At 44.1% G+C, this 14,543-nt stretch overlaps 1 protein-coding gene across 1 annotated transcript in view; it reads right to left on the bottom strand.

The window, feature by feature from the left end:
• The window catches only part of Kif5c (kinesin family member 5C), a 161,596-nt gene that overhangs the window by 68,777 nt on the left and 78,276 nt on the right, over window positions 1-14,543 (bottom strand). The window contains exons 8-10 of the mRNA XM_004636649.2: window positions 14,207-14,331; window positions 11,288-11,392; window positions 10,769-10,917 (exon numbers count right to left, since the gene is read on the bottom strand). Coding sequence (XP_004636706.1) covers window positions 10,769-10,917; window positions 11,288-11,392; window positions 14,207-14,331 — 379 coding nt within the window. The remainder of the gene's footprint in view (window positions 1-10,768; window positions 10,918-11,287; window positions 11,393-14,206; window positions 14,332-14,543) is intronic.

Here is a 14,543-nt window from a genome sequence, read left to right as displayed (position 1 = left end):
AGAAGAGAAGAGAAGAGAAGAGAAGAGAAGAGAAGAGGAAGAGGAAGAGGAAGAGGAAGAGGAAGAGGAAGAGGAAGAGGAAGAGGAAGAGCAGAGAGCAGAGAGCAGAGAGCAGAGAGCAGAGAGCAGAGAGCAGAGAGCAGCTGCTGGCCGGGCGAACACAGCCTCTGCTCCAGGCACAGCCAACAGCAATGTCCCTGCAGGGGAAAGCTAGGAAAAAAGACCCCAAACTGCTTCTCTTCTGTCTGTTACATCACCCGCTCGCTGACTGACCCCACTGCAGTGGCACATGCCAGTTACCCTCCAGGGCACAGAGTGGGGCAGCAAGGGCACAGGAGAGGCATCGAGGTACACACAGAAGCTGCACAGCAGCCTCCCCGTGCAAATCAGCCAACAGTGAGAAGACATGTCTCATGCTGGGTCCCCAGACTTCGTGCAGCCCCAGACTAGGCGCAGGGGCATGCCTTTTCACCCTCCAAAGGCAGAACTGAAAGAAACCAGCTACTATGGACAGAGAAAGATGTTACCTCTCCCAAAATTGTTCTACAAGTTTAAAATTTTTATACAAATCCTAGGAGGTTTCTGTATGCATATATACAGAAGTTGGCAGGCTGGTTCTAAAACGTATAGAAAAGGAAAAAGGCCAAGAATAGCCAAAACAATTTTGAAAATCAAAGCTGACGGACTGAATATCAATACCTTTAAGATCCTAACAGTTAAAATTGATTACACGAAGTTTAAAAATTTTCACTTTCTGTACAGTAGGATGAGAAAGGACAACTTTTTCAATATATGCCACTAAGCCTCTAATACTACATAAAAAATCCTATTCCAAATGGATAAAAATAATAAAATTTCTTCCTTTCTTTCTTTTTTTTTTTTTTTTTTTTTTTTTTTTTTTTGGTGAAACTGGGGATTGAACTCAGGTCCTTGTGCTTGCCAGGGAAGCACTTACTCCACTGAGCCATCTCCCCAGCCCCTAAAATTTCTAAAAGAAAAGAGAGGAGAATATCACCTAGAGTTTATGGTAGGCAAAGATTTCTTAAATTAAGATATAAAATAAAATAAAATTCATTAATATTAAAAACCTCTCTTAATTAAAAATCACCATTAAGAGTGTGAAAAGGCAAGTCATAAAGTGGTAGAAGATATATGAAATACATATATCTGATGAAGGACTAACCCAGAATGAGTGTTATAAGTCAATAAGAAACACTAAGCAGAAACTTGACTACATTTTAAAAATATAAAATGCTTAGCATCATTAACCACAAGGGAAACGTAACTTAAAGCTACAGTGAGATATATTGACATACCAATAAGATGACTAAATATATTAATAAGTTTAAAAATGAAAACTGTTGGTGAGGAAGGACAGTGACCATAATACTGAGTTGCTATTAAAAAGATTACCATTTTGTTAGTCTTTTGACTAACAATGTTAAATGTTAGATGTTTGGTGGTACCTATTAGAGCTAAGCAAATCGTATCTTATAACCAGAAACTCCCCTCTTACCCAAGAAAAATAAAGACATGCTCACTCAAAGGTATGGCAATGTCATGGTAACTTTATAATAGCTCCAAAATGACAACAACCCAAATACCCATCAATGGTAGGATGAACACATACAAGCTTTATTCAAACTACAGAATAGTATCTAACTGCTTAAACTATTGCACCTAACAATATAAATAAACTTCACAGACACAGTGGTGCAAAAAGCAGCCAGACACAAAACAGCACTATGTGACTCATTACATGAAGCTCAAAGACAGGCAACACTAATCCATGTTGGCAGAAGCCAAGATGATAGTGATCCTCGAGAGCAGGGGTCCAGGGAGAGGCTTCTAAGACATGGGTCACCATGATGCACATCTGTTTATTTTTTTAAAATGTTTTTTGACATATAATGCCAGGTTATTCTTTTTTTTTTTAATTTTATTCATTTGTGGGGGGGGGGCAGCTCAGCCCACCAGGGGGCGGGGCTGGCTGGCATGTGGTGCTGGGGGATTGAACCGTGGTTCCTGTGCTTTGCTAAGCTTGTTCTAAGTAGGTGTTTTAGACCACTGAGCCCTCTCACCAGCCCCCACATTTGTTTAAATAACAATAATAATAAACTTCACATTCAAGTTTATGCTTTCTACAACATACATGTTCTGCTCACTAAAAATGCTTATAAAACCCAATAAGCCAATGCAGAAAGGAATATACCAGAAATTAAGAATTTCCAGATTGTGGGATAAACTAAAGTTACTAAGAAAGGTTCTGCGTTTCTGTGCCCGGAGAGGTTTTTTTAATAGAACAAATATTCTCCTTTGTAAGATGTTGAAAACAATCTTGCCAGAGGAATAAAGAGGATTTCAGTCCTTCATTTCCCTAGAGGCCTAGAGTAAAGTAAAAGGATATAGCATGGCTATAATTTCTTTTTTCTTTTTACTGTGAATATTAGTAAATTTAGAGAATAAAGAGCCTAATAACCATCAGCTCTTACTTAATTTTGCTATTTAAAGTATATTTTCTTCCTTTGTGACTATTCAGCTAGTTGCCATTAGAGTAGGTCTCTTGTTTTTGTTATTGCTGTTGTTTGTTTGTTTTTGCAGAACCAGGGATTGAACTCAGGCCCTTGCACTTGCCAGTCAAGTGCTTATTCTACTGAACCATCTCTCCAGCCCGGTCTCTTGTTTTTGGTTTTTGTTTGTTTGGTTGGTTGGTTTTTTTTTTTTTTTTTTTCTTATACACTTTATGTATTTATCTTTATCATTTCCCAGGTCTTGGATGCTGGTATGTTCCCTACACTTGCTGGCTGTAATCACACATAGAGCATTACTATCCCAAGACTCCCAAATGGTAAGTCAGCGTGGATCCTGACACAAAGCTGCACGTGGTTGTGACTTGGGGGGGTCTGTGCACAGGCCCACACAGGTACATCTCAGATAGCTCATGAGAAAACATAAAATTAACATGACAGTCGAAATTAAGAAGTGCTCCAAGGCAGATTTTATAATTTTTGTCTAGCTGAAGATACAATTTTGCACTGCTTAGCAATGGGACACATTCTGAGACTGCATCAGGTGATTTCATCATTGTACAAGTATCCTCGAGTGTGCCACTAAGTGATAAAATCTCATGGGGCCACTGTCATATACATGGCTCTTGGATAATCAAAAACATCATCACACATACTGTTAGCAACAGCAACACCATCTGATCATTCTAAGGTGTTCTCTCTCTGATACAGGGAAACAAGCCAATGACCCATGGGAGCCCTATTCTAGCCATTTACTACTCAAATTGGCTGTGAAATCACTCAATTAATACAAAGTGACCTAATCATTCATGAAGAAAGGAGCCCAAAAATGTCTTGGGTCTTTGCTTCGAAGAGCTCTCCGGTGTTACCCACAGCCCCAAATGTGTTCACAGACACAAGAGCTGTACCACAAGAGCTCTACCACACGTTAGAACCTCACACGCGTGAAGCCCGTCCCTAGTCAAAGGCTGCTTAGTGAAAGATCCTTGAATCGATCTTAGGCTTCAAGTCTAACAGCGAGATCTGCTTTGTAAACAGGAGCCCAATGGAGAGCCATTATCACCACCAGCCTGATTCGCAGCTTCTCTTTGTTTGGCTTGCTTCAGAGACACAAGCACCACTTCAGTAGCACAGAAACCCTTTTCTACGCAGGGAGGGAGTTAGCCCCAAGCTTTTAAAAGATTTCAGGGCTAATAAACATTAACCCCCCTTGGAGAAGTCAGACCAAACAAAACCCACAGATAACAGAGGCCCCCAAAACCAGCAGTATCTTGATGACACTCAAGCTTTGTTCTTTCTTTTTTTAAAGTCAAGATTCTATTTATTTTAAATAAACATTGAGAATTCCCCATACCCACCACCCTACAAAACTTTTAAATGTGGAATGTTTAACAGCCTAACCTTTTTAATAGGTTATAAAACCAGCAAAAAACTCCAGCTGTTTAATGATGAATAGGTTTGGTTTGGTTTGGTTTGGTTTGGTTTGGTTTGGTTTGGTTTGGTTTGGTTTGGTTTGGTTTGGTTTGGTTTGGTTTGGCTTGGCTTGGTTTGGTTTGGTTTGTTTTTAAAGTGTCTGAGTACCTATTAGACAATTTTCTTAGCTAAAGCTGATAATAAAATGCTAATTTCTGTAAAGAAAATACCATTAATTTTGTAACCTTTGCTCAATAGGTGGGAATTAACTCTCCATAAAGTCAAACTAGTATGGGACAACAAGCACACTGAGTTCCGGGGCACTCACACCTAGTGCTCGAGCTGCTTCCGCAAAGCCTAGCATTCTACATCAGGCTAAGTCACTGCTCAAGCGTCTGTCTCCATCCAACTGGAGACTCCGCCTGTGCATCTAAGGGAAGAAATCGCCACTCTGCACACGGATGCCTCCATAGAAAAGGAGAAGGCAATTAGGGTTGAATTAGACAAATGGTGAACGCAAACACTACAGAAACAGCTGGAGGCAGCCATAAAATCTGTGACACTAACAAGGCATGGGGGGAACCACTTAAACTGCTAGCTGTTGAACATTAGTGTTTCAAGATACAACTTCTATACACATTTTACTTGTTTTGCTAATTCCATCAGAACTGAAGCTACTGACTGTCCTTTCCCCTACAACAGAGAAATCAATCTGAAACAACATACCAGTGCTTTTCAAAAGATAGTCATTTAAAAGGGTGGTAGCCTCAGGCATTTGATACTGTTTCCTTTTTTTTTTTTTTTTTTTTTAGTGCAACAGGGGATTGAACTCAGGTCCTTGAGCTTGCCAGGCAAGTGCTTATTCCACTGAGCTATCTCCCCTGCCCCTGTTTCCCTTTTAAAAACTTTCAAGCTGCAAGAAAAACATGTGACCAGGAGCATTATGATTATCCATTAGAGACTTTCATTCATACCTGTACCAATGTAGGCAACAAGGTCCAAGGACTAGTGCTCTCTTTCCCAGCACCGCTGGACTCCTCCTTCATTTAATTTGTGGCTTATCTATTCAGAAGCAAATGCCCAGGCTAAGAGCCTGTGTTCCTCTACCACCACCAAGGCTGAGCAACCACCCCTGAAACTTTGAAAAGGCATCTTTTTAATGTGGCACTTTTTGTTGGGGGATGGGGTGATAGACGACACACTTATCCCACTTGGTCAGATCACCCTGTGTCCTGATAACTCCCCTCCCCTCTTTCCTAATGACTTCCGTCACTCATCTTTACTGGCCACAAGTAGAGTCAAAGGATACGAATGCTGCTATCCTTGGTTCATATGATTATTTTGATCTCCTTGGAAGAGTCAAGAAGATGTTTGTTCTTAGCACCTTCATGCCTCAGATTCCAGCATCCTCCTTTGCTCTCCAGGCATTCAGGACAGGACTGCTATTTGGATAAGTAGCTCAAGACAACCTCAAACCTTGAACCATAGAATAAGTCTGCAGTGTGTGATTCCATGCTGTGAATGGCGTGTGAGGGTGAGTCCTCTCTCCATAAAGGGGAGATGGGGTGGTCCCTTAGGTCCCCCAGAGAAACAGCCAACAGGAGACAGACAGATTATGTATCCCATTTTATAGTAAGATCAAATTATGTATACAAAACACAACTTCTCATTTATTTTTTAAAGAGGTTGGCTGGCATGATAGGGGGAGCAGGTAAAGCTGAAGGCATGGGGCATGCCCAGCAGCCTGGGGATGCAGGTAGAAATTGAAACTACAGCCTGGAAGCAGAATGTCTTCTCTGGGAAGCCTGGCTTGTTGCTTTTAAAGCCTCTGACAGCTTGGATGTGGGCCACTCCCACCCTGCAGGGTAATCTATTTAAAGCTGAATGATTGTATATGTTAACCACATCTACAAAATACTTTCACAGCCACAGCAAGATTAGTGTTTGATTAAATAATGGGTCCTATTGCCTAGTGAGTCTGCCGCTAAGACTAACATCCATCATTTGAGTCCCAGTTCCTATATAAACAGCTAAACCTCTGAAGCCTGCTTTCTTACGAATGCCTGATGACAGCATTTCCCTGCTTGTTAGGGAAAAGACCAAGAAGGAGAAAATAAAATTTTTATGACTTAGATGAGTCAGCATATAGTTAAATTTATGTCACTCACAATAGCTCTCTCTGCAAGAGCAAGAACCTAACCCGGTTGGTATCTCAGGAACAAACCTCCCAAAAGAGGTGATTTCAGTCTTTTCTGGATTTCTGTTAGGACAGTAGCCAAGCATATGCCTTGGCCAAAGCGCCTGCTCCATCCCTGCAGGTAACTCATTCTCAGGCTCTGATGGCATAAACTCAGCACACCCTCTACTCAGGCTGCCAAATCCAGCTGCCTGCGAAATGGCATGTGGCGTGATTAAAATGATGGAGTGATCTTTCTTCAACTGTGGACAAGAGGAAGAGAGAACGCTGTCTTCCCTAAGTTATCAATTTTCCCTCCACATTCAGCATATAAATAAAACTGTTGAATTATTCATGCCAGATCAATCAGAACCTTTGGTGCAAGGGCCTGCTGAGCCAGACCTTCCTGAACGGATGGCCTGGCCCTCGGCTCCCTTCCCTTGTCAACTCCCCAAATCAGGCACATTAAGTAGGTTCCAAGACAACTGGGTGATCTGAACCCACACTCCTAAAATTTACAAGTATCTTTTTCCACTAGTGCTATACAAGTACTTTGGAAGAATAATTAAAGACTAAAGAATACAATGCTGGAGGCCAGAAGAAAAAAAAAGTCAATGAAAGTACTTTCATTTGAGTTCATCTTTCTGACTGTTGACTGACTAGGGTTTCAAGCGCGGCCTCCCAGCTTGCTTAAAAAACTGCCTCTTGGGTGGCACAGTGTTGGACACTGGGGAAACTGAGGCACAGGGCTGGCTGAACCTGAGAGCAAGACGCCATCGGTAAAACCAAGACACACACACTCAGGTTTTTCCCTTTACATCTGTCTAATCCAGAATCTTGAGGATGGAGGAGGAAGACTGGCCGGGACCAGGCAGGGCACCCTCAGGTACCTGCAGGCTCTACCATGTTACTCCTGATTTGAAGTCCATGCTACTGTGTTTTGCTCAGAGGATCAATCCAGGCCAGCAGGACACAAACATGTATGTTCCTTGTTCTTTCAAAGAGCTGCACAGGAATGACTGAGGACCCCAACACATCGCATCCTAAGATGTGGCCACCTCTGCAGCACAAATATAACAGACCCTCACTATACCGAATTTGGGATGCACCGGCAGCATGTTTGAGTTCAAAATGCTTAATCTCACTTGCTATCAGACATCATGTCTAATCCAATGTTGTAATTCATGTTGGCTATTCAACTGGGTTCAATGAGGACATTCAATGTTAAAGCAGGTAAAGGCCCCATAGAGAAGTTCAGTGTCCTTAAAAAAAAAAAAAAAAAAAAAAAAAAAATCAGTTACTAACTTGAGGACAGCATGAAAGGAACAAAGCCTCACGCACTTGTAAATACACACTGAACAGCAAACCAGATCCAAACCCAACTCAACTCCTGGGCACAACCATCACATAAGGGTATGACAGTTCAGCAAGGAATCACACAATAAGCTTGAAATTCGCCTGCTCATTTATTCAACAAGCATGTATTACTGATCACTTACAGTGTCCCAGTTGTGCTAAATGTTGAGTGAAAACTGATGCCAATGACAAACCCACTCCCTGCTGTCAGGCAGCTCAGGATCTAGATGGCACTGACAAACCTGTTTCATTTGGAACCGTAACTGACATTACTTGTTATTTCCTGGAATCCTCAGTTATCAGTATTCAATCTTGTCTCTTAATTACAGTGCCGTCCCTTACAGTACTTTCTATCCAGTCTAATCTCATCAATTACCATGACCTTCCCAAACATCAATACTGTCAGACCGCTTCACTTACTATGCTAAGTGACAACTGAAGCAACTTACCCACTCCTCTTAGACACTCTAAGAAGTCGCATTACATCTCTTTGTGCAGGCTAAAGACCACAAGCTCGGACACCAGTAGACAAGAGAATGGGTTAGGGGCAGATCTTAGCTTCCCAACTGGGTGTGCTGGCAAGGCTGTGTATAGCCACTGGAGTGAGCTCGCCTAGACTGCCATGGTGGGCTACGGATTGTGCACCCCAAGGGCTCCTTTGTTGGGAGCCTGATCCTTAATATGCTCATGCTGTGACATGGTGAAATGTTTTAATAAATGGAGACCAGCCCAAGGTCACTAGTAATGCTGCCTACAGAAGGGCTGTGGTAGTTGCCACAAAACTGGCTAGTTCTCTTAGCAAGACTGTTATAAAAGAGGGAGCCTGGCACTTCCCCAGCCTCTGGCTTCCTGCCTTGTCACATAGGCTCCTCTTTTCACACAAATTATTGCCACTGTGGTATAGCTATCACAAAACCCTTACCGGGGAGCCACAAGGATGCCAGTACCATGGCTGTGAGTCTCCACAATTGCCAGCTCCATAAACCTCTTCTGCATATAAACTATCTAACCTTGGGTTTCTGCTATAGCAATGAAAAACAGACCGATATAAAGGTTCCCGATCAAGGAGCCCTCGTGTAAGAAGCTCTGGATCAAACAGTGCAGGCCATAGCCTAGGACATTCAACCATTTACTGACAGTATGGTCTCAGGCATGTTATGCAATGGCTTCAGTTTAACTCTCAATTTCACCCTCTGCTCTCAGGTGAAATAATCCTCACCTGTTAGAATTGCTAAGGAGGATTCTGATAGGTGTAACATATATTTGGTACTTAAAAATATGTTAATGATAATGACAATACTAATAAGTGTCTAAGGTCAAGAAAAAGACAATAATCACTTGAAATGCTATGGAATTTGCTTTTTGTGGACAGCAGCTAATGCCCACTACCTACAGGTACCTGAAGTCAGACAGCCCCAGGACCTAGAGTGACTTTGGCTTAAGAAGATCCAGAATATGCTTGCTTTCCAGGTAAGAATTTTTAAAAGATATATTTCAGTTATAAATGCAGTTGGAGGTGGTTTACTCAAATATGTCTCCAGAGGAAACTGCTAAAGCTCAAGTTTAAGACAGTGAGTGGAAACAGGGGAGGGAGTGGGATGCAGTCTGTGTTTACCAGAAGCACATGCTTGTGTAGAGGTGCCTGGAATCGTGAGGAAGGTTGGTGTGACATCACTGCAAACCCACTGGCAAAGCGTTTGTCAAATCAAAGAAGTCACTGGGAAGGAGTAAAGGACCCAAATACAGTTTAAAAGATATATTAGTTGCAAAGCATCTTAGCATAATTATTATTTATTTAGACATCCCACCCATGCTATGAATGCCTAATTCTATGTTCTGTTGAGGGCTCAGGAAATAATGGGTTTAATGCAGTTCAAACAAGCCACAATTTCCCATGCACCCTGCCCACCCCCTCCATCCTTTCTCTAGGCCTCTGGGACTATTTCTCAGACATAACCACTCCCGGGAGGAAGGCAGTGAAGCGCTAGGGACATCCATTTACAAATGAGGCAGCTAAGGTCCACAGAGAACTGGTAACTTATGCAAAGCCCACAGGATTATTCCACCCGATGGAATGATGGCAGTGAAATCCACATCTCCAACCCCAGCTTTGGGCTCAGCCCAGTGAGGACTGCAGATGCTTGAGTCATCCAACTCCACACCACTCTGAGCTCTTACAGAGCTAGTTAACATTAAGAACCCCACAGCTGAGAGCACTGGGCTTGGACCCCAGAATTGAGGAAACATGACTGAAGGAGGTCAGGCTTGGGCCATGGGAGGAAGTAGGTAAAAAAGAAAACAGCATGAAAGGAAAGCGTGGTGACAACCAAGCCATGGCCATGACTGTTGCTAGAGAGCTGCTGGGGGTACGTGCTGCCAACATATCAGTGCCACAGAGATCAAGCTTGTGTCCTTTGGGCATTTTGGAAGGTGAGGAGATAGGTGCCGCAAGTCTCTTCCTCAGCATACACCTGTACCTCTTATCTCAGGGGGAGCACAGAGCCTTTGCCTTTCCTTTTCTATTCATGCCCCTACTCTATGTTCATCCAAGTTCCTGGGCGTTTTATGAGCGACTCTGTACTACATCCCAAACACAGGAGTGTAGGTGGTCATCAATCTTGGGGCTAGTCGTAGTCACCTTCCTTGTCACTGGCACAGAATTGCTGACACTGCACAAAGGAGGAAAGGATCATTCTGGCTCACACTACAGTCCACAGCTGGCTGGCTCCTCAGCATAAACAGCATGGCAGAGGGCCTAGAGGAGGAAATCTGCTTACGTCACAGCAGCCAAGAAGCAAAGAGACAGAGAGCTATGCCCTTGCAGGTCATCCCTGTGGAAACCCACCTCTTCCAACTAGGCTGACCCCTGAGAGTACATTTAGTTGTGGTGCTCCATGGTTACAAGTATGTAAGCCTTTTGGAGGATACTCGAGATTTAAACCATTCAAGACTTATATATGTGAATGAGCTTACACATTAGACTTGGGCTCCATGAAGAACAAAAGCAACACTGCACTCCATTATCAAGTGGCATTGATAGAAAGTCTGGGTGTTCCATTTTCTTTCAAACACCATAAACATTCCTTTAAGTATATCTTTAGCTTATTCCTCCACATTATTTAAAGCCATAACTATTCCTCTGGCCTCAATAAATTCCAAATGATTCCCCAAGTGCACAGATCACCTGCTGGAGGCAAGGGAACAACTCTCACCCCCTCGTGTCATTACCTCTGACACCAACGCCTCACTGCTAACACCTAAGACCAGAGTCTGGATCCCAAGAGACCAAACGCACCTCTGTCCAAACATCAGCGTGGACTTGGTCTCAGCCTCATTGAAGACAGAAGGAGAACAGCAGATGACAATGGTGGTTCTACAGTTCCCACCCAGAGAGTCCTGGAGGATCCGAGTCATCTTGCTATCCCGGTATGGCACATGTGTTTTCTATTTGGGAAAAGAGAAGATGTTAGTTTTGATGGTCCATTCAAAGGAAAAAATGCAGAAGCAATCCAGGAAGAGAGAGAGACACACTGGGCTTAGTAATAGACATGCAATTTAGTAATATATGTGAATAATTTGTGGCCAAGTCTGCATCTTGTCAAAGTTTAAAGTGCCCATAGGAAATTAGCTTCACTATTCACACGTCTTAATGGACTTATCCCCCAGCACCAGGCATGCACAGGCAGGGTTCCTTCTGCTCTTCTCCAAACAGAAAATCAAGGGAATCTCTAGGGTATGTGACAAAAAAGAACAGGCAAACCCAAAAGGTAACTTTTCATAATGTTATTTAATAGATGGGCACAGGATCACTTACTGTCCCTTCTGCCAAGGCAGAGATCACGTTTCCAAGAGCAGACAAAGACTTATTGATATTTTTAGCTTCGTCGAGAACAGCTCCCTCGGCACCAGTTTTGCTGACCTACCAGGAGAAGAAAAAGCAGTGAGCTGCACCAGATAGTAAGAGAGCAGAATAGAAAACTCACATTCCCATGAGGGCAAAGGGGAAGACCCTGCTAGGAAGGAAGGAAAAGCAGAAGTAAGTAAGAACCACACTGGTGAAACCATCCCCGGAGCCCGAGACTGGGGATTTGGTCTCTCCTGCTGTCATTTTCCTCTCAATTAGGTTTTAGTGGAATGGCTGAAATGCCTCGAGTGGGAAAGCTGCCGATGCTTCCCGGGGGACATCCATCCAGGGGAACCAGGCTGTAGAAGCACTGTCTTCATGGGGAAGCTTGGGTCCTGGGAGACAACTACAACCTCTACACAGGGGAGCCCTGAGGGAAGGGCTCAGCGAATGTGCTGTCTGCAGCCACAGTGAGTGCAAAATGAGAGTTCCAAATTCAGGCACAGGACCGCGGGCAGCGGGGATGGTGGTCCAGGCTCTGCTCCTTCCCTGCCAACTTCCTACCGAGTTAAAAGACAAAGCAAAAAGTAAAAAACCTGAAGAAGCTTGAAAAGCCAAGAACATGTGTCTCACACTATAAATTTGCCCTTTCTCTCTGCTTCCATCAGGCCGTGGCCAGTGCCTCCTCTGCTGAGTTATCACTCAGAATGTCATACTTACAGCATTCGCTCTAGGTAGAGAGCAGGTTACGGATGCTGGAAAAAGAAAAAAGAAGCTCAACCTCATTCCTGTCCCTGTTGTCTGGACAGACGAGGTGGGGTGAGCAGCTGCGCTCCAAAAGAAAAAGAAGGAGAAATCATTTTAAGCTGCACAAAGATGGATTTCAATTACATATGAAGGAGAAACCCGACAACAGAGGTGAATGCCTGCCTTGGGGAGTTTGCTCAAATAGGACAGATTCTCATCTGTCTTGAATTGTGTGTACGGGACCCCTGCTTACAGACAGAGGAACCATGAGGCTGATGGGTTGCAAGTGATAACCATCTATTCATGCCATGGCTCTTAAGGCATTGCTGTAGTTGAGTATCCTAACTCCATGACATGCACAGGGCAGGTGCTATTACCTTCCTTTCAGAGACAAAAAAAGTGAGCTCCAGAGACGTCAAACTGCCTGCTTAGGGTAGACTGTCACTTAGGAGGGATAAGAACTAAAGTCCAGAGTTCTGTTCTGAGATCACACCAACGCATTCACACTGGGACAAATGGAAACAGGAGAAAGAAACAAAAGTAACTATGAAGAGGATGCAACTTTAAAGCACCTCATAAAAATCATTAGCAATAAATGGCACAGAGACGGGCCTCCACTCCGATCCATCAAGAAGTAGTTTTCAGGGCTGGGGAGATGGCTCAGTAGAATGAGCGCTTCCCCAGCAAGTGCAAGGGTCTGAGTTCAATCCCCAGTTCCGCAAAAAAAAAAAAAGAGAGAGAAAAAAAGAAGTAGAAGTAGTTTTCAGGCGTGTTTAGTCCCTAAAATATCCATCTCTGAAGGCAGGTGTGGTGGCACAGGCTTGCAATTCCAGCACTCTGCGAGGCTGATGAAGGAGGATTTCAAGTGTGAGCCATCCTGGGCAACTTAGTGAGACAAAATGAAAAATCAAGATTAAAAGAAAAGGAAGGTAGAGAGGTTGGGGATGTAGCTCAGTGCAAAGGCCCCGAGTTTAACCTCTCGTGCTAGAAAAAAAGGCTTTTTGACTCTGCTCAGCAGCTGCAGGGACTGCTCTCCTCTTCGCATGAAGCCACACGTGGCGCAGCAGTAAAGCTGATGGTCAGTGCAGAATTAAACAATGCTGCTCTGTTATGTCTGTCCTGGTGAGTGTCTGCTTCAACAGTTACCAGCTCATGCCAATAAAAGTTTAGATTTCCAACCAGAAAGATCCAGATGGCTCTCTGCTCATGGTTTTACACACGCAAAAGAGGAATCGCAGCAACATTACTCACACCATGTCAGAGGCCATCTCTGTAGTGTGGGAAGCCAGGGGTGTGGTACAGTCAGCAGGGATCAACTGTACTGGGAAGGAGCTCACGGGGCTACAAGGCTGGCACAGCGGCGACAGCCAGCTGGGTCAGTGATGATGAGGAAAGGTACTGTGCACAGGGCCAGCTCTGGGATGCTGCCTGAGCAGGCGGCCTCTGCCCAGCCAGGGTGCGGCAGCAGGAGCTGCCATTGTGCCGTGGGGTGAGGCTGGAGGGACAAGCTGGAGATTCTGAGAAGCGTGTTTGACCTGGAATGTGACCCCAGCAAGGGTCTAGGAGGGCAAGGGACTGAGCACACACAGCAAAAGAGGGCCTTAACAGAACCCGAGACCAGTCAGGGCTTGTGGCTGAAGACTGATCACAGGCCTCATAGCCTAGAAGTACCAAGGCTACCAATGCGTCAGGGTCACTGCAAAGAACCAGGCAATACGGGGAGAGCCCCAGGTCCCAGAGCTTCTCTTGGCAAACACAGCTGCAGAGGCGGGCCTGCCACCTTCAGAAGCCAGAGCCCTTCCCTGGCCTGTTGTAATATGGCAGTAACACAGGGGTCTTCGTGTCCTTAGATGTTCCTGTCCCACCCACAGCTGCCTTTGCTAGGCTAGGTTCAGACCAACACTTGCCTGGTGTCATCACCAGGGCCACTCAGGCACACACCAGAGTGAGCTTCCAAGCCCCTCACGATGCCAAGAAGGGGTCTTCAGGACCAGAAAAGAGTGGGAAACAAAGGTTAAATTTAATAACACCTTAGCGCAACATGAGAAGCCTTAAAACTAGAGAATAGAAAAGCACAAAAATTATACCACTGCACACTGAGCCAGGGGGGAATTAGAGATATACAGATAAAGAGCCAATTACCTTCTCACTCCCAGCCAGATCCACCAAATAAAGCTTCCCACTGAGTTTTTTTTCAGTCTCTACATTCTCTTGTTTAATATTAATCAGGAAGATGCTATGACTTCTAGAGCTGTGTTCATTCATGTCTGAAAAAGAAAAATATTTTACTGCTCTGTAAAGAGCACAGACACACAAGCAGCAAGCCTCTGGCTTTAAAAGCACAATATATCATGCCTGAAAGCTCCATTTCTTTGAAGTAAGTTCTGCTGATTTTTGAAATTAACCAAGACTCTGTACCGGGTGAAATACATCTGTAATCCCAGTACTCTAGAGACTGAGACAGGAGGACTGCCATGGG

The sequence above is a fragment of the Octodon degus genome, unplaced genomic scaffold (genome assembly GCF_000260255.1).
Source record: "Octodon degus isolate 3935 unplaced genomic scaffold, OctDeg1.0 scaffold00082, whole genome shotgun sequence".
NCBI lineage: Eukaryota > Metazoa > Chordata > Mammalia > Rodentia > Octodontidae > Octodon > Octodon degus.
This window is presented reverse-complemented; position numbering and strand designations above follow the sequence as displayed.